Here is a 27,532-nt window from a genome sequence, read left to right on the forward strand (position 1 = left end):
TGACCTCTCCATAAGCACCAGGCGTGCATGTGGAACAGATACACGCACACATATAAAATTCTCATATGTCTCAAATAGAATAAAACACATATGAGTTTTGTTTTGTTGTTTTTATATAAAGGAAAAGCTCATCTTACTGTGACAAGTACCCTGAGGATACTCTGCAGTCCTGTCTCTCTGAAAATGAAGACAGCCTCAGGAAGAGTTTCGTAAATGTTTCTAAGGGATTAGACACATATCAAACCCTAGGCTGTGCGCTAGCCTTTCTGCTCCCAGCTACTTTCCCGTCTTGGGAAATGGTAATTTGAAGGTGTCACTTCTGACAAGGAGCACAGCCAGCTGTGGAGCCCCTGCACTTCCCAGGTCCCACTCACCGTTCCATTTGAGATGCTGCAGGTTGCTGTAGAGCAGCTGTCCAGCCGAGCCTGCCGCCCTTGTGAACTCCTGCAGACTCATGCTGCACAGGTGCTCTCCGCTGATGTCAAACTCCTGGAAAGGGATGCAGCTGGCATCCAGCTGGTTGGTGTCCAGGAGGTGCTGCAGCCATTCCCACACCTGGTATTTGGTCCAGTACTGAGGGTGGATTTCATGCCACTGGCCTCCAAAAAAACCGCTGGAAACTGCAAAATAGGGCATGGCGCTGTTAGTGGCCCCTACTTGTTCCTGGGCAGTCTCAGACACAGGAGGCATAGCTATGGGTAATATATTGGGGCCCATAACCACAGCCCCCACCTGGTAAGTATCACCATGGGAACTGAATATAGAATGCGCTCTGGATAGGAGGCTCCTAGCATGTGGGGTTTTTACCCAGTTGTAGCAGGGCTTCTTCATGTTCTTCCTAGTGTGACGTCCATCTCTGAATACTAGATAGTACATGACACCTGAAGTCTCTGAGTTCGCTCTTCACCCCACCCACAAAGAAGTGCCAAAGTGAAAGCGTTGGTTATAGTTTCATCACTTTCGAGCTGATTGTATATATGCAAATACATTCACCTTGCCAGAACACTTCATGAATACCAAAATTATTCCTTATATATGTCATATTTGCATATGACATGCACATTTCTCCTATATTTTAAATTATCTCTAGATTAACTACAATCCCTACAAGAAAGTAAATGCTGTGTAAATAGAAAACAATGACAAGAAAGATTTGTATTTGTTCAATACAGATGCATTGTGTGTGCAAGTGCATGCATATGTGTATTGGATGGATATATCAAGCCCAGAATGTCTGATGCTTAGCCCAGCCCTCCATCTTATTTTTTGAGTCAAGGTCTCCTCACTGAACCAGCAGCTCACTGGTTTGGTTAGACTGGTTTGTCCAGAGAGGTCCAAGGATCCAACCACTGCCTTCGCAGTGCTGGAGTTACAGATGTGGTCCAGCACATCTACCTGGCTTTTGCATAGGTACTGGGACTCTGAGCTCAGATTCTTGCCCAGCAAGCACTTTAGCCATAGGCCCATCTCTCCATCCCCCAGATACATTTTTAATTAGGATGTAGTTGAGTCTGTAGGAGTGGATCCCTGGGGTGCAGATGGCTGACCGTGGTTCTTGCTCCCACTCCTTTTTTTCCCCCTCTGAGAGAGATAGAGAGAAAGAGAGACAGAGAGACAGAGAGACAGACAGACAGACAGACAGAGAGAAAGAGAGACAGAGAGAGACAAAGACAGAGACAAAAGCAAACATAGACCATTTTCAACCTTAAATTAAGCTCCCCTTTTTCTAACGGCTTGGCTCTTCCCTGAAGTGGCATAGTCCATTTACTGATTGTGTGACAACTCCTCGCCTATGGCTGGTGCTATAGCTTCCCCAGCAACCATTCCCCACTAAGTTTCCTTCACTGTTCCCCACTATTCTCTCAAATGAGATACAAAGCTGCTACGCCAGACACTAGAACACTTTGCCAACTGCTTTTGAAGTGACCTTTGTGGTTTTGTTGTGCTGTCTGTCCCCTGGCACCTTTCTGTCCTGCCCTCTGCTGCTGCCAAACTCCTGGTTCTTTTCTTTTGTATTTGCATCTTTTGAACTCGGAGCCCTGACTTACATTGAGAACTGAACCTCCGGCTTCGGATTTCTCTCAGTGAACCTGTTAGGTTCTGCTTATCTTTATAGAGCTCTAAGTCCAGGCCTATTCTCCTTTGCAAACTGTATGTTCAAGGTCCTGGACTCGGTTTTACTCATCTTCATATGTCTATAAAAACTCCTTCGGGGCCACAGTGGAAGCTCACTACATAGTCAATATGATTTAACTTTGGCTGAAGAGCAAGCAATGCAGGACTGTAGATATGTATTGAGAGGTTAATTTGGATGAAGATGTGAAGTACATTCCAGCGAGTAAATTGCTAAACGTGTTACGTGCTCACGTAAGAGAACTTCACAGAGTTGGCCTAAACGTGGGTCTCCTATGAGTAGTCACAGCTACTCCAATTTCCAGAAGCCACAGCCAAGCTATGGTGAGGGGACAGCATTCTGCGAGGAAAATGTACTTACAAGAAAAATAGCTCTCCCTTCGAAATCAGGCAGCTTAACTAAGTAAAACTTCTGTGTAACTGCAATCCCCAGGGACTAGTGCTTAAATGCAGATCCCCATCCTACAGGTATGGGCTAAGGATTAAAGGTCTATGTTCCTAGCAAGCCTCGCAATGCTGCTGCTGGATTGTAGAGTGACAGGAAGGTTCAGGATTCCATTCCCATAATGCCTGGGGCTAACCCTCTATCCTACCAGAGGAAACATGGGAAGCAGGGAGGGTCTTGGGCAATCTCACTTCCCCTCCCCCTTAAGAATCCAGCCTTTGCTTCCAAGACCTCAGAAGCAACAAGAGCAAGAAGTCAAGATAAGAGCCTGGCTGTGGTGGCACACGCCTGTAATCCCAGCACTCAGGAGGTAGAGACAGGGAGATCTCTGTGAGTTTGAGGCCAGCCTGATCTACAGAGAATGTTGCAGGACAGCCAGGGCTACACAGAGAAACCCTGTCTCGAAAAACAAAGCAAAACAAACAAACAGAAGAAGAAGAAGAAGAAGAAGAAGAAGAAGAAGAAGAAGAAGAAGAAGAAGAAAGAAGAAGAAAGAAGAACAAGAAGAAAGAAGAAAGAAGAAGAAGAAAAGAAAAGAAGAAGAAAAGAGAAGAAGAAGAAGAAGAAGAAGAAGAAGAAGAAGAAGAAAAGAAAAGAAAAGAAAAGAAAAAAGAAAGAAAGAAAGAAAGAAAGAAAGAAAGAAAGAAAGAAAGAAGTCAAGATCAGTCAGAACATCTAGGTGACTGCCATCGATACTGGCCACTCACAGGATGAGCTTTATTGCTCCCACCTTACAGCCAAATAGACAAATCCCTACAGCCTCTCCTACAGGAGAGAGCAACAAGGAATGGAGAGCATGACTGGGAAAATGTAGTCTAAAACTTGAGGTATATAGAAATTCTTCCCCCAAAAAAAACTTTTTTCCCAAAATAAAAAGCTTCTAATGGACATTTCCATGGCCTTATTACCATTTGTATTATTATTGTATCTCACATGTGACATTTGTTTAAGGATGAGAACTAGTTTGCTGTTGCTAATGATGATAATGATATCTCTATTATTAAAACAATTCCATTGTTTTAGGTGGCAGGCCTGGAATCCTCTCTCCCTGTGCACTCAATGTGAACCTAGTTACACGTAGTTTCTGATACTCTGTTCAAACCTGAGAGAGAAGAGCCAGAAACTTGCCTGAAGTTGGCTGGGAGAAGAAGCCTCCCTCAGACAAAGAATCCTCAAAGCCCCTCGTGTCAAGGAAACTAAAAACCCAGTAGGTTCTGTTCTCTATCATTCAGCTGACTTCCCCTCCCTTTCAGTCTTGATAAAGACTAGGATCTTCTTTGGGACTTCCAGAGCTAGAGAAAGACAAGTGACATCTGAATTATACTCCTTGCTAAGTCTACTGTTGCAGTTTTCTCCAAAGTAAATAGTAGAGCCGATGCCTAGGGCATGCCAACACTTCTTGTTCTCTTTGGAAGATTTTTTTCCCCTAGGTCCCCACAGTAAGTTTGAGGTCTGCCACAGAATATGGAACTGTTCAGAAAGGGCAGCAGTTTGAGGAGACAAGTGATCTAAAACAGGAAGGCCACCTGCTCGTGCTTCCTGTCATGCTTGGCTGGGATTCCAAATTAAAAGAGGAGTGCCACATGGACGCGCCACTCAGCGGAGAATGACACCCTACCATTACCCTCTCGCGGGCTTCTCCAACTCTTCCCATTGACAGGACACATCCATGTGCCGCGTCTGTGTTTGGCAGCAGGTTAGGGGTGCACTGAGTCTTGGAGCTTCTTAACCCAACTCTGTTGGACACCCAGCTAGGCTGAGTGCCTTCACAGTGCAGCACAGGGCCCCCTGATTTGGCTTTCGCTGTGAGCCACAGACTGGGTCAAACATTACCTACAAGTCTTGTCACCAGGCCCTCCCACTTTGGGTCTGTATGTTTCTGAGTAAATCTCTAAAAGATAGCACCTGGTTCCCAGACCAATCTCTTCCTTAAACTGGGGCATTATGATAAACAAGCCAGAAAGTTCACACCATTATAATTCTCTCTTCCTTAACATACGTGTATGTGTGTTAAACATGCATGTGTATACTTTTGTACACACTCACCTCCCTAATCCTACCTTGATATAGCAACACAACATTATTGAAAACTTCAGCAAGATGTCTCTTTTCCCTTGGGACATCTATCTCATCTACCAACTTTATTGGAAACCCTCTGCATTGTGGATGAAGGTGGCCTTTGACATGGAGCCTTGGAGGCCTACAGAGCAGAGCCCTTCAATATTAAAAGTGTCCTCATATAAAAAAGTATAGATCAGTTGTGGAGTCTATGATTATCAAAGCACTGAATTCAATTACAGAGAGAGAGAGAGAGAGAGAGAGAGAGAGAGAGAGAGAGAGAGAGAGAGATTTCTCCCTAGCTTCTATGTCACCTACTGAATCAAACCTATTTTCCAAGCATCAGGTTGAAAAAAGAAAGTCAGATGAGGAGAGGATAGGGGCATGGGGCGTGCCACCAACTGCAGGGCCTTACCATTGCATGTGGGGTAGCTGTCCATCCAGGCTGGCTGCTGGTGAAGGAGGTTGTTGGCCGGGTTGAGATTCATTACACCACTTCCTTCCAGAATCATGATCTGAAAGGAACCAAATAGTCATTTAATCAGCACCTCTTAGACAAATGTCACTAGAGAGTACAGAGCATGGAATTCATTTAGGGGGAAAAAAAAGAAAAGAAAGAAAGGATAAAAGGAACGTGTCCTTTCACCCATTGCCACAGCCCTTTCAGTAAAAGCAAAACTCGAGGCAATTAAAATTTTCCAGGTTCAATTTTCATATGCATGAGGCCAGTTTTTACAGCCACCCATTCATAAATGAATAATCTCTGATCAGAAATGAAGCCGAGAGGAAAACATAATACCTGCGCGCAGGGCAAACCTGGCCAGCATCCAAGTGCTTCACAAAAGTGAAAATACCAGAACAACTTTATTTGAAGTGGAATTTCAATCAGTGAAATCTCAGATCTAGCCCTTATGTCAGACAACATTGTGAGTCCACCACAATCAGCTTCCACACTTAGGGACAAGGAAGGTTTCCTCAGTGCCAAGTCCTCCTTGGGGTCAACGGGTCTTCTGAGAGACACGATCCTATCTACGTAGCACTCCTTCAGCTTTTTGGCTTTGGACTGAGATTAGGAATCCTTTGATTTCTGTGACAGACACTTCATCTTGCTGGTACAGAAAACTAAGATTTCATGTTCTGCTAAAAAGTTATAGCTAGTTTCTCTTCTGATAGAGACCTGGAAGACCCAACAGGCTTTGGAAACATCCTCAAGACAAGTTCCTTGGCTTCTCAGTCTTGGGCCCCTGGAGAATAGTTTTCATCCAGGGCCCATTGGGAACATTGGAACAATGTAAAACATTTTCATCTCAGAGAAAAATTCCCTAGTATTTATGGTGTACCTGCCTCCTAACTGGACTCCCTTCTCACCAGAGATCAGAGGCCAGGAGTGGATACAATCACTGGGATGGGGGCAATGGGGCAGGTTTTTGTCTGAAGCTTAGTAAGGCTGTAAAGGTCCTTCCTTCCTCACACTTGATCTTAGCCAAAAGGCCGAGGAGTGATGCCCCTTGTTCTTTATAAAATGCTAAGGTGTGGAGAGCCACAGATCATGGATTTCTTTTTGGTCCTTTTTGGAGAAAATTTTGCATTCTCAGGTGTCACTCATGTCAACAGATTGAAATAGTCCCCTCAGTGTAATCTCATACATACATACATACATACATACATACATACATACACACACACACATACACATATACATACACACACATCCACACACACACACACACACACACACACACACACACACACACACATGCCACTCCCAGCTGAGCTTCAGGTCCTCTGGTTGGCTTTATGTAGAACCTAAGAGAAAAGACACATAACCTTGGGAAAGCATAGAATACATCCATACATTCATTTATTCAGCAAGTATTTATTGGCCTGAGCAAGAATTCAGCACTGCCTATAGGTCCCGAGCCCAGGGCAGCACTTAGGGCTAGATACCACTTGTAATTGTTGACCTCGTCATCACTTGTGCTTGGCGAGCACATGCACCCCTCATGAGTGGAGAGGGAAGAAAGAAACAATGGCAAAGGCAATTCAGTTAGTGGAGAGGGAGGCTTGGGAGGGAGCAGAGAAGAGCTGGAGTCTTCATCCTGGTCCCAACATGAGAGCTTTGCAGCCAAGAGAGCTGGGGTGGATCCCTCCAAGTTCTCCCACCTGCTAGCCTGAGTGAATGCTAACTCACAGGGTTACTCAATACCTCTTAGTCCTCCTTTCCCCCACGTAAATATGCAGATGATGCCACCCAGCCTGGTTGGAGATCAGACACATTTCTACACGTGCAAGCACTTGACACAACGTTGAACACAATTAAGAGAAGCCACTGTGAGGGACAGCCTGAACTCAACCCAAGCCTCCGCCTATATGCCTCCATCTGAAGAGGTAAAACTGCATCTTAAGCCCCTTCTAGAAACATGTTTGTTCTCACCTTGAGAAAAGGAACACTAACCGGGTCAAACCTTCCTTTTCACACAGTAAAACGCAGACATTTTCCCATCTGGCATTTTAGAACAATCCCCATAAGCTATTTCATCCACCGGGGAACTTCAAGGCAGTAGAAACTCTGTGAGACCCAGAAGGCAGCCGGGGAGGGACAGGGCCCAGCCCTGGCTCTTGTTTGCTCAAGGCTGGGTTTCTTCCTTGGCAGCGGTTGCTCACCCACAAGCAGTGGAAAGGTTACTTTTTAACCCTAAGAGGGCTGCAACTCAGAGCCCAGCCCTGCTGGAGAGAGCAGCCCTGCAGGCTCAGAGGACAGGCTAAGATAGGCCTCCTGCCACGGTTCTCAGAGCTCGCCTGCAGGGCCAACCGAAAGTGGTTGTGTTAGTGGGGGGTGAGGGGGGTGATAAAACCTGTTGCATCCAGTAGGAGCCTCCATCTTAGCCAGGTCTGGGCTTTGTTCTCAGCTTCCAAAGAAAAGGCAGGTGCTATAGGGGCTGGCCCCACCCTTCTCAGTTGAGGAGGGAACTGAAACTCTAGGTCCTTCGCACACTATAGATGATGCTGAGCCTCACTTTTCCCAGCTGTACAATGGGCATATCACCAAATGTGAAGCCTGAGAAGAATTGCCTGACACTATTTATGTCAAGACCTTAGGAGTTCATAGCAAGAACTGGAGCTAAAAAGGTGGCTCAGTGGGCGAAAGAGCATCTGTTGCTCTTGCAGAGGACCCAGATTCAGTTACCAGCACCCACACAGTGGATCGCAACACCCATAACTCCCAATCCAGAGAATCTGATGTACTTTACTCCCCCGCCACCTCCCAGTCCCCCCCGCCACCACCCCCTGCCCTCTGTCTTCAGCCATCAGGCACACACAAGGTGCACATACATACATGTAGGCAGAATACTCACACATAAAACAAATGAAAAACAAATCTAAGAAAACGTTAATAAGAAGAAGCATAAGAACTTTTTAAAGAAGAATTTGGTGTCTCAGGCCAGTTCTCAGCTTCTGGCCAGGCTCCTTTCCTTGGGGCAGATGTCATTTCTCGACACAATCCCCTGGAAACTTCCATAACTATTCCCAACACACAAAGATGCCTTCGGGACTATAGGGACCTTCCACTCTGCACCCCCTCCCAAGCCCTCCTCCCTGCCAGCACCCTCTTTCCAGGGGAAAGCAGGCAGCTTGGTGAGGGGCCCTTTTTACAGGGCCCATTAAATGGTTACCACTCATAAAAAAAGTTTATGTGGCTTAACCCTTAGTGAGTCAGAGTTCACCAGCGCTTCCCCGGGCCTGTGAGGGGAGACCTCCTGCGCCCTGACAGCAGCCACAGGGAACCGCAGGGAGGTGCTCTAGGTAGACTAGTCTAGCCAAGGCCTTTGGTCAAATGTAGTTCCTTCTAGGCCCAGCTTTTCAAATACAAAATGGAGGCATTTATCCTCCAACAGCCTCTCAGGACGGTTGAGGAGATCAAACGAGATAATGGATAATAAATGTGCCCTGAGAACTATTTTAAAAAGCCCTATTATGACCAATGTACTCACACCCCCGTATACTAATATAGACTTTCCATGCTATATACTGATTGCTTCATGGGGTATAAAGAGCTACCCTTTTCATTAAAAGGAACAAGGATAATTTAGGACTTGTTTTCAGCTCTTTACCTATAGCATAGCTTTCCTTGAAGGAAAAAAAAAAAAAACAAAATAAAAAAACAACAATGACAACAAAAACAAGTAATGTGTTAAGTTGCATCTAGAATCAGCAGGACCCCAGTTAGGTCCCAGGCTCCATCCTCTAACTCTGCGTCTTTGAGTCTGTTCCTCATTCTGAGCCCAGGCAACGATGGGGTTGAGAGGCAAGGTACCCTGATTCGCTTAGCATAAGGAAGAGCTGTACTGGAGAATAGAGCATACTTTAGAAGTGCCCAGCCCAGTGAATGGTGCACATGTGCATGCGTGCGCGCGCGCACACACACACACACACACACACACACACACACACACACACACACACACATACACACTAAAACGTAGCCTTCTCTTTCTTTTCTTTAAGTAACAAATGGTGTTGATCTAATGTGTTGCGCCTGTGCTTGGACTATGTCTACACATCAGAGGCTGGGAGATGCTTTCTAGGCCATGTGTACAAAGCAGCCTCTCCATCCTCATCCTGAAGGATGCTGATACTGCTGTCAGGGTGCAGGGTGGAGGCTCAGAGGGCTAGCTCTTCATCACACCAAAAAGAGGCTAACAGCAGTTTCTCAGCATCCCCACAACCAAAATTTGGGACTGAATTATTCTTCTTGAAATTTCCAATTAAGGCCTGGTATTTGTGCATATTTTAGAGGGTTCAGTATGGTCATACATATATGTATATTATATATAATTAGTATTTCCTCCTTTCTGACATTAGTCATTTGCTTGTGTTTGGAATACTTCTGTCCTAGTCATCTTGAAATATAAAATGAGTGATTATAGAGTGTAGTTACGCTATTATTTAGGAAAAAAACCCACAAGAACTATTTATTCCTCTAAATGCATTCTGCTACATACTAGCCTTTCCCCACCCCCGCGCCCTTTTTCTCTACTTTCCTAGCCTCTAGTTCCACTACCCTCTCTTCTCCTATGAGATCATTACTTAACCTGCCACCAAGGAGTGGGAGCAATGCAGGGTTTCTTTCTATGCCTGGCTTATCACTCACTGTGATGCCCTCCAGTCCCTTCCCCATTGCCACAAAGAACACAATTTTGTTCATCTCGTGGCTAGTCTACTGCATCTATGTACCACATTTTCTTTACCCACTCATCTGTCAACGAACCATATCTTGGCCCACTGTGAATCCCGGTGTAAGAAACATGTGAATTCGGGCAGAGCTGGTAAATTCTTTGGTATGAAAGTTGTCACACACAGGTGTCACACACAGGTACAGAGGGTACTGAGCAGTGCCCATGGCTTCTACCCACTAGATCCCACGTGCCAGCCCGCCCCCTCCCTCTGTGACCCCTACAGCAAAGTCACCCCTGGTTGAGAACTATGGCTCAAACTAAAGCCTGTGGAGGCAACAGGCAGGGTTCTACTTCTGCTAGAATAGCAACCTAGAGCTGGACCTCAGCCTTTCTAACTTGTCCTTTCCTCTCCTGAGACACAGGTGGCACCTGTCCTGGCTGCACGGCCTTGCAAGGAGATTAAACACAACCAGGACCGGTGAGCTTAGCACTGTGCCTGGCACACAAAGCCACTGTTAGTTGGTGGTTTAGAAGAAGCATCAGGTCCCCTGGGCACCTCCTGCTCTGGACTGCATTTATTCTGGAGATGAAATATAAATTAACGACTTGGCCTATTAAAAACTATACTATAACAAAGCAAGTTTTAGCCCATATCCAAAGAATGAGATAAATGTAAATAATACGTGGATTTTTTTTTTTTTTTTTTTAATGTACGGTCTGTTCGCTCTTCTTTGTGGGTAGGAACAACCAGAGTAAAGAGTACTTGGCTCTGTGCCTTTATTGATAATCTAGACTGTTCAATTTATCCCAAATGACACCCCATACATAAGTTCATAAGCATGACAGTTTGGGGAACAAAAGCCAGTACTTTATGTAAAGAAGAGAGGCCAGCCACGCTACTTGGCAGAGTAAAACCCAGACAAGTATCTAGTTCTGTTGCCTTGTTGGGACCTGTTTGACAATCAGGAGCAATTTCCCTATAAATAATGAGCCATCGGCTTCTCTGAAAATCATGAGCCACTAGGGATTGGGCAACCCAGAGCTTAATTCTACAGACAGAAAGTGCTATGGTGGATTGAGTACTCATAGGCTTATCCTGGCAGGACAGGCAGACCCTATGTCTGCTGCAGTCTTAATGAGTGGTTTAAGATAAACTACTCAACTCTCACAGGGCTGCTTCTGAGCTTATGTGATGCCCTGGGACCACTCTTCTTCTAGGTCTTCATCAGAGGCTCCCTTCTCTATCAGAAGGAAGCCAGCCCAACCACCACTCACAGACTGGACCACTTGGGACAAACCCATACAGAAGAAAACAGAACACTTGAGCTGACTCTAAAACTTAAGTCTCAGATTCTTGCTACCATTTGTGGGGGATTTTTACATGGGAGAAGGCAAGGCTTAGCCACAGTGACTGGCTCCTCCTGGCTCTAAGATTGAAGGTCATGTTCAAGGGTACCAGAAGATGCTAACCCGGCTCAAGATGCTGTAGCTCCAGAACCATCCTTAAATGCCAAGGATTATGACATACACCGTGAGGGTTGAGATTTTGGTGGCCACGGTCATCATAGGGAAGTACTGTCTTCTTCACAGCCTCAGTTTCCCATATGACAAAAAACAGAGGTTACAAAAGTAACTAGGACTGTTTGAAAAGGACTCCAGCATTATACAGGTAGCCACTCCCCAGTCCTCATTTGCTCTTAGAATGGGATCAACCCATGAATTTCTTTTTAAGCTGGAAATTAGCTGCTTTGGGGGACATTCTTGGGATAAGGCTAGACTCCTCAGGAGCAAGAAGGTGTAAGAGTCTGGGAGCCATTGGCTATGGAGTCAGGTGACCATACTTTAAATCCTAGCCTTGCTAGCTTATTAGCAGGGTAAACTCGTGCAAGTTATTTAACTTCACCAGGCCTTGATTTCCTCATTTATGATACAAGGATGTTCTGAAAGGGATTTTTTGAGTGGGAAAAATAAAATGACAGCTAATACATGCTTTGAAAAGTTTGGGGCACATAATAAATACTTTGTAAATGTTAGGTGGCTTTCATAATGACAAATATTAATAACACCCATCATCCTTATCATTTTTGAACCTACAAGAAGAAAGCAACACCAAATTCATTCAAGGGAAGCCCCAGACCTCTGCACTGTACTCCACTGCCTGGAACTTCCAAGCTTTGTGCTTGTTCTGCAGGTTCCTGTCCTATCCCCTAGCTGCTGTGTGGGTGCACCAATATACTACAGCTGAGAAGTCAACAGCTGGACTGTTCACAGAAGTCATGTTATTTCCCTATGGGCACAGCTATTACCTGAGGGACTGAAAACCATTATCCCATCCCACTGGTTCCCCCCACCTCTCAACAACCACACTGAGCCTGAGGCTGCCCAGCCCAGTAAGGGCACACATTTCCAAGCTCTCTGTGACCATGGGTTGTGCCTTCCCACAGCCCACAGCTGCTGTGATGGGACAGGAATAGATGAGGAGAGCAGCACGGGTGGACCAAAACACGGCCACAGGCTTCTCTGCCCTGTACAACCCCTTAATAGAGAGGGACCCCTTAACCAATGGCTGTGAAGACTGGTCTCTGAAATCTGGGCCATAGGGACAGAAACACAAAGGAAGGGGACAGGAGTCTGACAAGTAATGAAGCCCAGTATCTCACAGGAAGTCCTGCCCAGCCTCAGGACTCCTAACAAGACCAAAGACTGCTCCACTGGCCTTTTTTCGAAGACATGCAGAGAATCTCCCAGAAAAGGCAAACAATCCCAATATAGACTTGCTCCGATAGAAGCAGGTATTTCTTTTGCTCAGGGGTAGGTCTCCCCACAAGGACCAAATGCTGTTTATAAAAAAAAATCACATTTATTTCATTGTAGTAACTAAAACTTCGAGAATATTTTCAGTGTGCCACCTATGTGCTGAAGTCTTGAGCACATTACCTCAGTGGCTGCTGATGGTGACCACAGCTCCAGGAGGCATTATGTCATCTAACAGGAGGACTACCAAGGCTCAGAGGATTAGGCAACTTGTTCAAGGTCATGGGGCACAGCAAGATCGGAACTAGATGAAATGCAGACTCAGCCTAACAACATTCAAAAGAGTATAAAGTGTCCTTCAAGTCATTTGCACAAGTCATTTGCACAGCAATTCTTATACCCCTGAACAAACACATATGCATATACTAATAAATAGATACAAGGATGCACACGCATAGATTCCATACAGTATAACTGCGCTCCTTGATAACTCCATAGAGTTATTTTCAACTTAGTATTTGAGAAATGAGTTGGCCCATAACTATTGGTGCATTCCCTGAGTTAGATCCCAGGCACAAGAATGTAGTTTCCTCCTATCACAGGGTGGAAAGCAGGGTGAGAACTGCCTGCGCTGTGGAGCAGGTTTCTCATCAGGGTTAGTGTTTGTATTCCCTGTCCTCAGCCCCAGGGAACTGCGAGTGAAAGCCTCGATATGGGGCTCCTTCACAGCTCCCCTGTCCTTCATTCAACCGCACGCTCCTCACACAGCCACAGAACTGACAGCCACAGGACTGACAGCCACAGGACTGGCAGCCACAGGACTGGCAGCCACAGGACTGGCAGCCACGGGACACGTTTAGTTCCCAAGTCAAGAGAGCAACAGCCAAACCATTCTCCAGTCTTAATCAAAGTTGCCAGCAGGTGAATTCACAGCATTTGCCCAAAAGATGTTGCAAGAGCTTACTATTGACTTCCTGTTTCAATCTGACTGTCCTTTCAAACGACTGCTCCCAAGCAGGAGGAGGGAAAAAAAAAGTCATGTTCGTGTGAAATGTAGCTAAATAGAACACAGGCCATAATTTGTGATTTTACAAATGAATCAAAATGTGATTCAATCAAGCTTGGAGAACGTCTCTGATCTTCTTGGAGTTACATCACAGCTAACCTCATGCCATCCTAATGTGTTCTGAGATGAACAGTTCTCTTATGTTTCCAGCGGCAACATCTGAAGTATTTTTCCTGGGACCCTGAGCATTTTCATGACCAATAACACAACACGGGGAGAGTGAGGCTGGTTCTACGTGGTAGATGGATCTATTGACTCTAAGCTACTGGGAACGAAGCACATCGCGCTGACCTCTATCAGCCTGTGTGCCAGACCCAGACAAGATGGCACATCCTGACAGTGGCAGGCAGCTACACTGATCAAACCAAGAGATCGCCTGAAATAACCCACAGGGCTTCTGTCAATTTTATGCAGATATGACAAACCAGGACAAGATTGAAACTCAAAAGGTCGCAGAGCCCTTTGAGGCCTCAATAGAAGCATTTGTTCTTTTCTTCTACCAAGAATGTGCACGTGCTTCTGCCTCTGACACCTCTGCGCTATGGGCCACAGTCCCTCCAAGGATCAGCTGTTGATGCCTAAAGATCTAGGACAGCAGTATAGTTACCATGGGTGCCATTATATAAGTTGGTATAAAATATACACTAAAGCTCCATGCTCGTGTGAGATTAGAATTTTAAGAAAACTTCATGCTAGACACAGATTAGCAGCCATCTCTGAGAAAGGTTTTGGAGGGTTTTCAACTCTGTTCTCTTATCTGGCTTGGGTGCTGCCTTGGTGCCTCCCACTGGGACCAAGAAAGCTCTACTGTCTCTCTCCAGTGGCACCTGATGTAGGAACCATGTCACAACCCAGATGGGTCATTTCTAAGAATTCGCCATAAACATGAAAGCAAGCCCTCGTAAAGTCAGAGACAAAAGATGCTACCAGGAGAATTCAAGCTCCAATCTGCCTGTAGATAACCTGTTGCTATATCATTTGCCAGCACCACACAGGTCCTGATACTCAGGACCCCCAAACTGCCACATCCATAGGTTGTTTATAAGTGGGCATCTCTGAAGAGTAAACAGATATTCTGATCTTAAGACCTAGAATTTCCAGATGTCCTTTATGATGTTTGTTTGTTGTTGCTTTGCTTCAAAAGAATCTTGTAACTGGTATGACTGGCTAAGTGATCCCTGACCTGACCTAGCCCCACCTCCTCTTTTAAAAGATTATTTAACCACCTAGGTGTTAAGCCTTCTACCCTTCAAAATTGATGAATCAGCCATCAGAGGAGGAGAACTACCTTTGAGAAATGCTTGTTCAATTATTACAAATATTTACTGGTTTATTCCAATTAACATGTATACTAGATACACTGTATCCTGCTAGATGCTGGGGGGAAATAGTGAACAAAACACAGATGCTGCCCTGTACTAATAGATTATTAGCCAAGACACGCTTTCAAAACAGTAACAGAACTTTCCAGCGTCTCCTGAGCTCATCATCCCTTGGCCAGTGGAATGGTAGCAACAGCAGAGACAGCTGAGCAACCCTCTGGTATTTGGGGAGACATAGCCATGGGAAGAATTTCAACAAATTCAAAAAGCAAGTCAGGTCCTCTTCTCTCCAGCAACCCCATACCCTTGCCCTCTGAGGAAACCCTCACTTAGACATGGAGTTGGCAAGACAGGATAATGCCTCTGAGTTTCGCAAAGCAGACTCGGCCAAAACCAATCTCCACTCAGGGCAGAAGAAAGCAGTTGGTTGTCAGCATGGCTGAGCTTCTCTTCCCCAGACAATGGTGTGTTTATGTGTCGGAGAGTTAGGAGTGAGTTGTTAACATAAAACCCACCGTACACAGAGCTGTTAATTCAGTTGTTGGCAGGGGCTTCTGTTATCTTCTGAATACCTCCCAGAGGGGACAAGCCCTACCTCTTCATTTGAGTTGGCAGCAGGATTATTTTTTTGCACCTGTTGCTCTACTCCGATAACAATGCAGTTAAGCATTGATTTGTTGGAAAATAAACAGAAAAAAAAAAAAAAAAAGAAGCAGAGAGAGGCATCTGCCCAGACAGCCTGAGCTGGTTTGACTCAGCCTTCATGCCAATTTTTTTTCCTGTAAAAACCAGAGAAAACCTTGTATTTTCAGTTTTGATGTCACCCTCCCACTCCCTTGGAAGGAAGGGGGTATCACATAGGCCAGTGGGAGCTGGCAGGGCCCAGGAGCCAGAAGACTTTGTACTTTTCCATTGGCTGGTTTGCAAGAGCACTGAGGGGTGTCCAAGGTCTACAGAGTGATATGGCCAGCCTCCAGCCAGCCCAGGTTCAGATCAGGAATGAGATGAACAAGGGTGGAGAAGGGACTCCTGGGAGGTGATTTGATCCCAAACAACACTCTTCAAATGATTGACTTCTCAACTTCAGGGTGTTCAAGGAGGTGGTATGGTCTATGGTCTACCTAGAGAGGAGAGTTAGCACATATCCACACCCCCGGTCTCCGCCCTGCCTCTCCCACAGATGTTCAATGTCTAGCCAGGAGGAAAAGCCCTAGTCCCCAGACCATGGCTTTCCCATCTCAGAAATGAGGCTAGCCACACTTCTACCAAAAACAGGCCATAAAAACTCATTTGTGCTCTGCCACAAGCTTTGAGGTCCCACATCCCAGGTGGAAAAGGAGCTGAGACATTCAAAGTGTGATTTCTTCTGTAATCCAAACAACATGCTACTCTCATTTCTCATTAGTTTGTCCATAACACATGATGAGCTAAGGCCACAGAATACCAGACAAATAAGTCAAACAGAGAGGATGAGCAATATTGATTAGCCAGTGGCATCATTGCCCAACCCTCAGCACACAGTCAGAGGAGGCATCTTCTTCTCATTTCTTCTCATGCATAGTCATAGACAATATATATCACTCCTCACCCCCACCCAAAAAAAACATTTTCCCCCCAGCCTTCTCTGGACCACAGGCCCATTACCACCAGGTGTTTAAAGGGTCAGAGAGCAGTGGGGAGGGGCTGTGAAACAAGCAGGGTTTGTGCCTTCTCTTCTCCTGAGTGCTAAGGACAGGGTGATCCAGCAGGGGTGGAACATGGCTAGCTGAGCACTCCCAGGCATTCTTGTCGTGAGCAGGGCAGGGAGTGGAGTTCTTCACATCAAATCAGGCAGCAGGAAAAGAAAAGATTTAACAACACCCTTAGTTGACTGAAAAATAAATAAGACCAACTGCACAGGAATGTGGGAAGGGTGGAGGGAGGTAAGGGGTGGGGACTGGAGGCAGGAGTTGTGGGGATGAACTAGGACAGTCGATTTGACCAACCCAAGAGTCAAGTTTCCTCCTAGGAAAACACCAAAATGTCAAGCCAATGGCCACCACTCTGAAAGCTCACAAACTGTATAGTTACAAAACAACAACAAAATCTAAGCTAGGGAAGGCACGTTTACCATGTAGTCTGAATGGAGCCAAACTGTACACGAGCTATCTCCTGGAATCCTCAGAAGAACTCCAAACACAGCTACTAAAATCTTGATTTTACAAATGAAAAAGCACAGTGTAATATAAAAACTTACCCACTGATTTAGTAAACAGACAGGGTGTACTATAAGTGTACTAGGAAAGGCGTGAGCAAAGCAGCCTAGTTCTTTGCAGCTTTGAAAATGGATCTTCCTGTCACTACAGAGGACCTCATAGTTTTCATTTAAAAGTATGTCAAGACAGCCCACTGAATATTCCCCCTAAATGTGAAGAGACATGCTGATCATCTTGCACTCTGGAAAGAAGGGTGCCCTTGAGTGAACATGAGTCTGGATCCTACCATGACACTGACTCGTGTCTGCCCAAATGTCTTCATGAAAACTTGAGTCCAGGCAGAGGAGATGCTGAAGATGCCCCCCCCCCCAGTGAGGCAGTATCTGTTGAGCTTATAAGATTCAATCCCCAGCACCAAGCCAAACAAAAACCCTTCAGTCTGGCTCTCTGTTGAAAGCCCTGGATTGACTCAGGGGTTGAAATGGCTGCCTCAAGTCACCTCAGACTTATTAGCCTTAATAAAAGAGCACTAATAATAACAGGAAACACTGATGAAAATTAGGGAGAGAATTTATAGCTCCTTGGAGGGGCCTGGAAGTCTGAGGGAAGAAGTACTAGTGCTAGGAACACCACAGCAAGGAAAGAAACTGGGTGTGTCGTTTGGGAGCCTAATTTCCGACAGAAGAGATCCAGTAAAGGCTTCCCTGCCTTCCAACACCACAGTGTCAAACCTGGTAAGTCTATAAACTCAACCCAGAAATCTTAGAGAACCTTGTAAGGGTCTGTCTTCATCTTTGCAGTTTCAGAGGCAAAGAACACCTGGATTTCCTTGCAAATTTGAAGATGACTTCTTAAGAGAATGTAGCTTTCTTTTTGTTCAGATAACCATTCAGGGATAGAGGTAAGAACCCTAAGCTCCTTCTTAGATTCTTCTGACAAGAATCTCATTTTCCCTTTACAGTGGCCTCTGCATTCCAGGCCAGCCCTACCTATGTAATGGGGAGAGAGAGACAGAGACAGAGAGAGACAGAGATGGAGATGGAGACAGAGATGGAGATAGAGACAGAGATGCAGGTCAATAGCATTGCAACAGGGCATTAAACTGAATAGTCTTCCTAAGTGCATACTCTACGTAATACAGACCATACCTACATAACCACGTAAGCCACACGTCGTCCACCACTATTCTATCACCACTGGGGGTGAAGTGCTCTTTTCTGTCGCTGAATACCCCATGATCTTGCCTTCTCAAATGGTTTAGAGGATGAAACGAGTATAACATAGAACATGCCCGAAAGCCCCCTCTTCCCTGTCCTACAGCCAACAGCACTTATTAACATCAGCGTCAGCACTACTCTCTTCACTACGCCCTACGCCTGAGTACATCCACAACTCCCAGGCTGTCTATAAGCAGAAAGGACACGTTCCCCTGTTGTGGTGAAGAATGTGGATCAGCTGATCTACTCGGTGGTCATTTCCTGTGCAAGAGAATGCTGTAGCCAAGCCCTCACCAGCTTCCTTTCTCTGTGGATCCTTTGCGCACTCTGCCAAGGCTTGTGAACCTCATTTTCGATCATGCTAAATGTGCGATGTTATAATGTCTGCTTCATTAACACACTGAATTATAACACTGTCACACTTCTAATTACCTCTGTGATTTCAGATGTTGATACTTTGATATATTTGTAACTAGTATAATGTGATATAAAAATAATAATGGTTTTTCCTTGGAAATAATCACAGCTGTAGCTAATACTAATGGGAAGTTTTGTCTATATTTATATTGAAAGGATATGTTAACTTATACCTAAAAGTTACTAAAAATAATGTCATTTTTTTTTCTACATCAGAGTCCCTAGGTCTCCTGACTTCTCCTTTGGACACAAGCTTAGAACCCTGGATGTTTTACTAACAGCAAGGACTATTTGCTCCACTAGGGTTTGCACCTGTCCACAACCTCTCAACAATTCACCAAAAGGCAGACCCATGGTGTCTCAGCAAAATAAGTATGTATATACACACACACACACACACACAGAGAGAGAGAGAGAGAGAGAGAGAGAGAGAGAGAGAGAGAGAGAGAGAGAGAGAGAGAGAGAGAGAGAGTCTCCAGCTGCCCAAGGAGACTTTCAAGAACTGTAGAAGTGGGCAGCATTTTATACAGTTGTGAGCGACCTGAAGAAAGACATTTCCTCCAGAGCCTCCTGAATGCCAGGTAGCAAAGCAGAGGATAAAAATGTGCTGAAAGCTCCCCCGTATGTGTGTGTTGCAGCTGGAAGCCAGTTCAACGCAAGGCTCAACTGGGAGGTCTCCTATTAACGTGGACCAGCCCATTCCTTGACAACCACTAAAAAGTAAATATCCAGTTTCTTCTCCAATCATTATAGGAAAAGAAGAAACAAAAAACAAAAAAACAGACTGTAGTACTCATCTGCTCCAACTCAGTGAGGAGAAAAAATGCCCAGATTGAATGATTTTTTGACTTCCAGCTTACACGTTACTACTACAGATTACACACTAGCATGCTCTGGTATTCTTTGCTTAATTTAATCCTTATTAGCTCTGCACAGTAGATGCTATTGCCCCATTTTCCAGATGAAGAGACTTGGAAGCTAAAGTTTACAGAATTCACCCAGAGGCACTCAGCTTATCCAGTGGCAGTGTCCAATTTAAGCCCAGTTACTCTGAGTCTACATTCAGTGCTGGTCTTACCCATCCCAGCAAACCTCCAGCCCTAGCTATGAGAACTCAATGCTGCCTGCTCCTTCAGACACAGGCAGTCAAAATCGACTGTTTATTCATGATCTTCCACACAGCCTCTGGCCAGGAGAGGGAAGATGGCAAAATTACAGCTAGTTGTTCTTTAATTTCTTAAAAAGAACAAAGTTAGGCATAGGCTGAATTTCAGGCCAAATCTACAGCCCACGCAAAACCGAGACAAGTCTGGTCAGCAGTCACCTGGAAGGCAGGACTGATATTAGCTCCCTTCCTCCAGCCCTACTGAGGGCAGCTCGCTGAAGGCTCCTAAGAGAGATTCCAGGGCAATCTGCGTGATGGCCACATTCACCAAACTCTGTTGTCACACTCGAGAAAAACACCCTCTTATTCTGAGCGGCTCATCAGAGCTAAGCTGGCATCAGGTAGGGGGAGGGATAATAAGGTTTCTCAGATTCATAACTGGTCCTAGGCCCAGACTGTTTATGGTAAGTATGTGATACAAGGAGAACAAGAAGCAGCAGATACGGCACTTGGACCTCATCACAGTTACATCAAAGAAAACATGCATCCAGACAAGGCTATCTGAGATAAGTTTTGGTAGTAAAAGAGTTGAGTTAATAGGATGCTCGGTTCTTTTAACAGGCACACATTGTCCATTAGGCTCTTTGTTCCCTTTTTATTTTAGGCTTGTTTCATCAGGGATCATACTTTGGGTGGCCCTGTCTACATCATAATTTAAATAAATAGTAAAAAAAAAAAAAAAACCCTTAGCAGTGGTTATAATGTTGAGAAATAAGTGAGAGAGGACGTGGGAGAGGGAATGCAAGGGAGGCCAGTGACCAGGTGGTAAGGAGCCTAGCCCCATACAGCAAACCAAAGACAGACTGTGGTTACTGCCAGTGAAATCGTTTTCAAAGGAGCATTTTATGGGATGTCTCTTTTAAAAACCAAGTCAATTAATACCCTAGGAGCCTCTTTAAGTGGGACACTGAGCTTCACCCTGTGGTAAGCTCTGTCTGCTGGAGATGCAGAGCTGAGCCATCTGGCAAGAGCCCTGTTGCCCATACGATTACCATCGACTCTTCCTCTAGGTTGGGGTCCACATCTTTCTCAGCTGCCCAGTCACCCATGGATAAATCAACGGAGCTCAGGCTGAGTGGATGCCAGAGTGTGGAAGGCTGGCCTTGGGCGGATCCGGATGTAGCTCCAGTGCTATTTCAAGTAGTCTTCACGAATCACCTGCCCCCTATTATCACACGCCTCCCAATTCTGCTAACCCACCAGCTCTGAGGCCATGGATTAGGGTGGCATACCATGTGCAATCAGCAGCTGAGATCCCCTACAAGGGCTCCAGAGACCAGTTCCATCCTTCGTCAATCTCTTCTTAGTCAAAGTTTTGAAGAAGGAGACATTTAAGGGCCCCCCAATGGTCTTCCTGTCTTGGGGGTATTTGCCACACCTCTCTCTCTCAGAGTTTTTGTTTTTGTCTTTGGTTTTTAGACAGGGTTTCTCTGTATAATTGCCCTAGCTGTATTGGAACACACTTTATAGACCAGGCTAACCTCAAACTCACAGAGATTCTCCTGTCTCTACCTCCCGGAGTGCAGGGATAAAAGATTCTAACCCTGCTGATCCTTAGCATAGTTGATCCCCACACCCCACCCTAGCCGGCACCATAGCCAGCAGATTCTGTGAGTTCAAATATATCTTGAAGATAATCAGGATGTATAAAAGAGAAAACTAAAACCTAAGAGAGGTGCTGTGAGTTGGTCTGGGCCACGCAGCCTTGCCGGGGCCTCCTGACTGCCGTGCTGGCTGAGCCCTATCAACTACCTTCCCTGAACTTCGCTCCCATCACTCCAAAGTCAGGGCCAGCCTCAGGGAAGATCCCTAAAGAAAGACTCTTTGTTCCCATCTGAAAGGCAGAAAGGTTTTCATCAGCTAACACTGAAGGACTGAGAGAAGTGTTTCCTCCAGAGCATCTTATCATCCTCATGATGCCATTTGGCTAGAGATTCTGTCCTATCCTAAGATAGGCTACCATGAGCAGCCATTCTCCCCACAGCATTGCTGATTTCCTGCATTTCTTAATACATGACCCTTTAAAATTCTGACCAGCATTTTAAAAAATATAATTTTAATGAGAGCAAAAATGACTGCTTCTTAGAATAAATTGTAACACTTAAAATCATTTTGTAAATAGCTAAGTATGAAAATGCCAAGTGAAGTGAATTATCCACCCTCTCCCATGAGCTGTTGGGAACCAATTTCAGAAAAGCTGAGCAGTGTGGTAGCCTCCTGTCTCATGCTCCGAGGGAGACGCTCCCCCCCTCCCCACTACAGATTTGGCTTACCTAAGCTGAAAGCCACTGCTCTGTGCTCGGTGAAGCAGTAAGGAAAGCAGGGTCAGGGTGTATGGTCTTGAAACAGCAAGTCAGTGCTTCCGAACCGGGGCCCCACCCACAACCGAAAAGCCTGTTGCTTCACCTCCACAGGAGAGGAGAGCCAGCTGAGCAGCAGAAATGGCTTAAAACACCAGGTTGCGAGTTTATATTCGGGTCCTTAACACCATAGCCCCGTGTGCTGGCAGGCTCTGTTTTGGTGTTTGGGTACCCTGCCCACCTCATCTCCCAGAAGTCTTCAAAGGCCTAGGGATGTCTCCATCCAAAGGGAGAGACTAAGTGACCTGTCTTGTAAGCCTCCACGACACAACACGAAACAACATCCTCTCATGTTAAAAATGCCAAGAACGTCCAGTGAACACAGTCCAGTTCTCGACTCCCCAGGAGAGAAGAGGGAAATAAAATCTCATAAAGATTCCAGAAAGCAAGACCCCACTTCCCTGGAGTGAATCATGGCCCCAAAGCGCTCACATCAGCTAGCTAACAAAATGCCAGTGAGAGCACAGCTGAACTCCCAGTTGACTTTTCATGCCAGGCCTTCAAAAGAGTCAAAGAAGTACGGAAAGAGGCTTGAGATAAAACCAGCCAATGAACAGGAGGCCCTTAGGGTACCCACAAACATGGAATTATGAGTGTGAGTGGAGCTTGTCAGAGGCCTTGAAAAGCCCAAGGCACTCCCAGGAGAAATCACAGTATAATAATATAATAAAAAATCAGGAAGTTTGTGTAGACATAGGTAATATAATTTTTTAGCACACATCAACAACACATGGTATTGACTCTGAGACTTTCGCATATATGAGGCCTGGGTTGAGTAGTCAAGTAACTTCCGGAAGGTTCCTCAAGATTACTCTCTTTCTGAATGTCTCTGCCCAGCAACCTAGAAACATGGAAGGCGGTACGCATGCTGTCTGGTGGTGTTGAAGTATGCTTACAAACTCTGAAAAACTCTCATCTCCTCAGTCACAGTTTTAAATGCCACTGGCCAAAGAGACGCAGCAGCAACTAGTCCCACATGGCTCCGTGTTCTCATAGCATTCTTAAACTGTGAAATTCTTCTCATAACCACATCTACCTCTTTGGTAGAAATTGACTCTTCCCTGGACCTCAGGGGAAGTAGCACACAGCCATTCATGATCCCTAACATTGAAAGAGCCTGTCTCTATTCGTCCCCTCAACAGTGACCACCGAACCAACCTGTATTCCATCAGAAATCTCAGACTCCAAACTCCCCCACCCTCTCTGAGGGCAACACAGAGAAACAGCAGAGATACCTGAGAACTGAAAGGAGAGAATCTTACACTTCATCCTAAACACGCATCACTCCACAGCAACTCTCAGAGTGTCCCAAGAGTGTCCCATTTAAGACTGTGGCGTTGCCACTTTGCTGCTCTCACGAACCCCCACTTGTTGTCTGCTCAATTCACCCTGGGACCAACATCTGTTCATGGTAGACAAGCAAAATCAAAAGAGTCCCTATAGCGAAGGCATTTGTTGCTGGTGAGTCATGTCTGCCTGTCTGGTCATAGTATTCCATTGTGGAAAAACAAAGGGTTGGTCTGTCCTTTTGTGATAGGGTAGAAATCATTTACTTAGGTTGAGTTTTCTGTCTGCGCAGGACCATTTTTAATGACACAGTCTGCCTACCTTAGCCAGATGATTCCTTGTTCCTTTTGAGAACATAGGTCCTTTTGCCTACCTACCCTTGTTTTTTTCCAAACTGGAATACACTGAAGGTAAATTAGCTTTTCCCAATAGCTTTTGAGTCAGAAAAAAAAATATATCAGCTGATACTTCTAGAATGTGAGCTGGTGCACAATGAGCCCTACCAGCCCTTAGCCAACCAGCTTGTCACCGGGCAACCTCAGCGTCACCTGTCTCCGGCTGCTTTTTGTTCCAGAGAACTCTAACCCAGGGATATGGCTTAGTTATACCACATGGACAGAGAGAAACCAGAGGACTTTTAGATTCTTGCTGATTGGAAGTCCAGACAATGTAGGAAATTCACAGATAACACTTACAGTGAGCTAGCCCAGCTACTCTCTCCCAAATAAACTCTAACAAGACCCAGTAGGTGAGCCCAGGTAACGCAAGCTTTACTTCCTCCTGCCAGCTGCCTCCCGGAGGCTCTGCTTTATTTACATCTGTCTGACTCAAGACAGGCTTCTCCTTCCACACAGGTGTTGGAATTCCAGGTTCAAAAGAAGATTTAAAAGCGAGGACTTACCTCATTTACCTGAAGATTCTGGGTGGGAAGTCCTATGGCTCTGTCGATGGAGAAGCCAGGAAGCTATCACAGCGGCTCCGACCCGGATGGGGAGCCACGGCCTTATCACATCTGAGCTCTCATCAGAGTGAAGATAAATGCATATGACAATAATTTAAAATCATTTTGTAGGATGTTAAGCAATAAGCCACCAACCGGGAATTCCCTAAGTCACTTCCCCCTCCTCTGATTGGCTGCCCAGCCCTTTAAAAAAATAAAATAAAGGATTACAAACATTAGCTCATTTGCATTTGGCCAACTCACACGTTAGTGTTCAAACAAAACAGGTCTAACCAGGTTATGCCTGTGTCTCAAGAACAGAGACAACCTGTTAATGGATGAGGAATTGATTTGGTAGTGACTGTACTTTTCAGCTTAGAGGCAGTTTCAGGTGAAAAGTATCTCACTCCCCAAATACATGAGGAAGGGGGGGCGATATAAAAGCCAAGTCCGGGTCAGGCAGATGAAGGAAGAGGGCTGCTGTGGAGGTGTGCTTGAACATCTGTCTCCTTTTCTAGCCTGTGTTTAGACCTCTCTGCTTTGGCATGGAGATCTTTGCCCTGGCTATACAGGCACCAGGCGTGGAAGGAGCTTCTAGCCTAGCCCATTCTGTCTCTGGGCATCATGACCGACTCTTTGTAGTGACTCTTTAACAATTTCAGAAGACTTTGGGCAGGCTTTTCCCCCGAGCCCAGGTAAGCACCTTGGAGGAAGGTTAGAAGGGGATGGTCCTGGAAGGGAGGGTCCACTATGAGACCTTATGTCTAAGGACAACAGGTGAGGGCTGCTGGACCAGATCATCTTCGCTTCCTTCCCCTTGACTCTTTCATGATGCTTCTTTACTGTTTATCAGCCATCCCTGTAGGATTGGGAAAAGAGAAGAATCAAAATGCCAATGGTCTGAGCAAGACATGGACTGTTGAGGGGATCTACAGATTTCACAGATCCGTATCCCTCTGAACCAAGGGTGTGCAGGGAGTTTCCTATTCTTGCTTGACTGGGTCCCAAATGTTTCTCCACCTACACAGGTGAGCAACTGCCTTGGCCAGGAAAAATACAATCCCCTAACCATTAACTCCCCCCAACCCCACCCCCGCCACTGGGTCTTCCTGGACACCAGCCTTTATGAGCAAAGCATCCAGGCAGGTTTCATGAACTCCCCAAGCGTCCTCTTCCCTTTTGTTGGGAGACAGGAGGGAGTTTGGGCCAAAAGATAAAGATTTTGTCACCACACAAGTTCCTTCTATGGAAAAGAATTATAGACACAAAGACTTGAAAAAGGAACAGAACCCAAATGGCTGTGGTCCTGCTAACTGGACAGGAGCTGGGGAGCTGTGCTAGTCTCTTGCACTCACGTGTTGCTTGGTTTAAAGCCACATGAATTCGGAAAAGTTTCAAGTGCAAAAGATAGTGGTGGGGCAGGGGTGGGTTCAGAGGGGTCTTGGAAGAAGGTGAGTCTTTAAAGGAGGTATTGGCACCCTTAATGTGGTGGAGTTTGGAGTAGCTCTATAAGGGTGCGCCCTCTACTTCTCTAACCTCCAGCAAATAAACCCACCTCCCCTCCAGTTCAACCTTGTCTACCTGCCAAAAGCCCTGTCAACATGCAAATGTGTGCCCTGGGCCTGATAAAAACAGTAAATGTCATCACTGCCCATTATCACATTAGCCCCAATTAGTTTATCAGCTCCAGATCTGAGAGAGAGGCCCCAGGGAACAGCCAGCTGGAGTTTTGCAGGAGAGATGAATCAAGCTCCTGTAACTCCACCCACCATGGGGAGTTCGCAAGGGGAGGAAAGGGTGAGTGGGGGGGGGGTGACAAAGTAGGGATCTAGGGAAAGCAACCTTAGCCTTCACCACACTTCGGCCCAACCTTCACCTGAAATAATGAAAGTGGTCATGGGTAGGGGGTGGGCAGTCAAACCTGAGGAATGAAGATCAAAAGTAGATGCCTAAGATGGTGTGGCTCCCTAGCCCAGGCTCAGCCATAGTCCTTCATTTTAGTCATAGGCTCTTTCATTTCAAGATGAGGCAGTCTGTTTCTATCTCCATTCCTTGTCCACTCTAAATCTAATCATCTAAAGGGATGCCCCTGAGAAGAGGCCATCTGGGCCATTGGTGGAGGTGGGAGGAGACAAAAAGGTGCACTAGCCACAGCCGCTGTGAAGACTCACATATAGACTAAAAAGTGTGCCTAGCAAAGTGTCTGGTAATTAGTGGGTCCTTATTAAGCCCTGATTGCTTTATTTACTTGAGACTGAGCATACCTTTGTAGAAGAAAAACAATACCTCTTCTCTCAAGAGGGAGGGAGAGAAAGAGAAGGAGGAAAGGAGAGACAGAGAGAGAGAGAGACAGAGAGAGACAGAGAGACAGAGAGAGAGAGAGGCTTGATTCTTACGCATACATCTATGGAGGACAGATGAGTTCATTTACCTGATAGTCAACTTCAACAAGACTGTGCTGGTAGATAACTAGACAGGTAGGTAGGCAGATAGACAGACAGATGGATAGAGTAAACCCCATAAAAGCTTTAAATAATAACTAACTATGGAAACATCTAACAGAGCAGCTACTTAGCACAAATACAGAGCTGACTCCTGAAGAGGAAGTGGGAGAATGTCACTATCACCACAGACCTCAACATTCATTCTGTGTTTCTAAGATTCTCTGGGAGAAGATAAGAAGGAACTAGAATAATGCGGCAAAGTCAGAGTCAAGATAATACCAGGAAGAGGAATAAAGTCTAGAAACACAAATACTATGAATAGAAACCTGCCTCATCTTCCCTCCAGGTCAAGGCTCTGCCAAGCATCAGACTTGGGCAAAGACAAGGAGCCTCTGAGTCAAGTCCTAAGAGAAGATTTCTCAGTAAAGTGCCTACTGTGCCAACATGAAAGCCTTAGCTTGGATCCCCTGCACCCTGGTAAAAAGGCAGGCATGGCAGCATGCACCTGCAATCCTAGCTCTAGGGATGTGGTGACAGAGGTTTCCTAGGGCT

The 27,532-nt window shown here is 45.6% G+C and overlaps 1 protein-coding gene across 4 annotated transcripts in view; it reads right to left on the minus strand.

Moving 5' to 3' along the window:
* Ehf (ETS homologous factor) overlaps positions 1-27,532 on the minus strand; it is a 48,154-nt gene that overhangs the window by 12,933 nt on the left and 7,689 nt on the right. Inside the window, exons 2-5 of one of the 4 annotated variants that reach the window (XM_051144243.1) lie at positions 25,240-25,395; positions 24,498-24,608; positions 5,052-5,151; positions 375-620 (exon numbers count right to left, since the gene is read on the minus strand). In XM_051144243.1, coding sequence (XP_051000200.1) covers positions 375-620; positions 5,052-5,148 — 343 coding nt within the window. In that variant the 5' untranslated portion in view covers positions 5,149-5,151; positions 24,498-24,608; positions 25,240-25,395. Of the gene's footprint in view, positions 1-374; positions 621-5,051; positions 5,152-7,070; positions 7,095-24,497; positions 24,879-25,239; positions 25,396-27,532 lie in introns of those variants that run through there. The other 3 variants (XM_051144242.1, XM_051144241.1, XM_051144244.1) reach the window with 3 other exon arrangements.

The sequence above is a fragment of the Acomys russatus genome, chromosome 4, assembly GCF_903995435.1.
Source record: "Acomys russatus chromosome 4, mAcoRus1.1, whole genome shotgun sequence".
NCBI classification, from domain to species: Eukaryota; Metazoa; Chordata; class Mammalia; order Rodentia; family Muridae; genus Acomys; species Acomys russatus.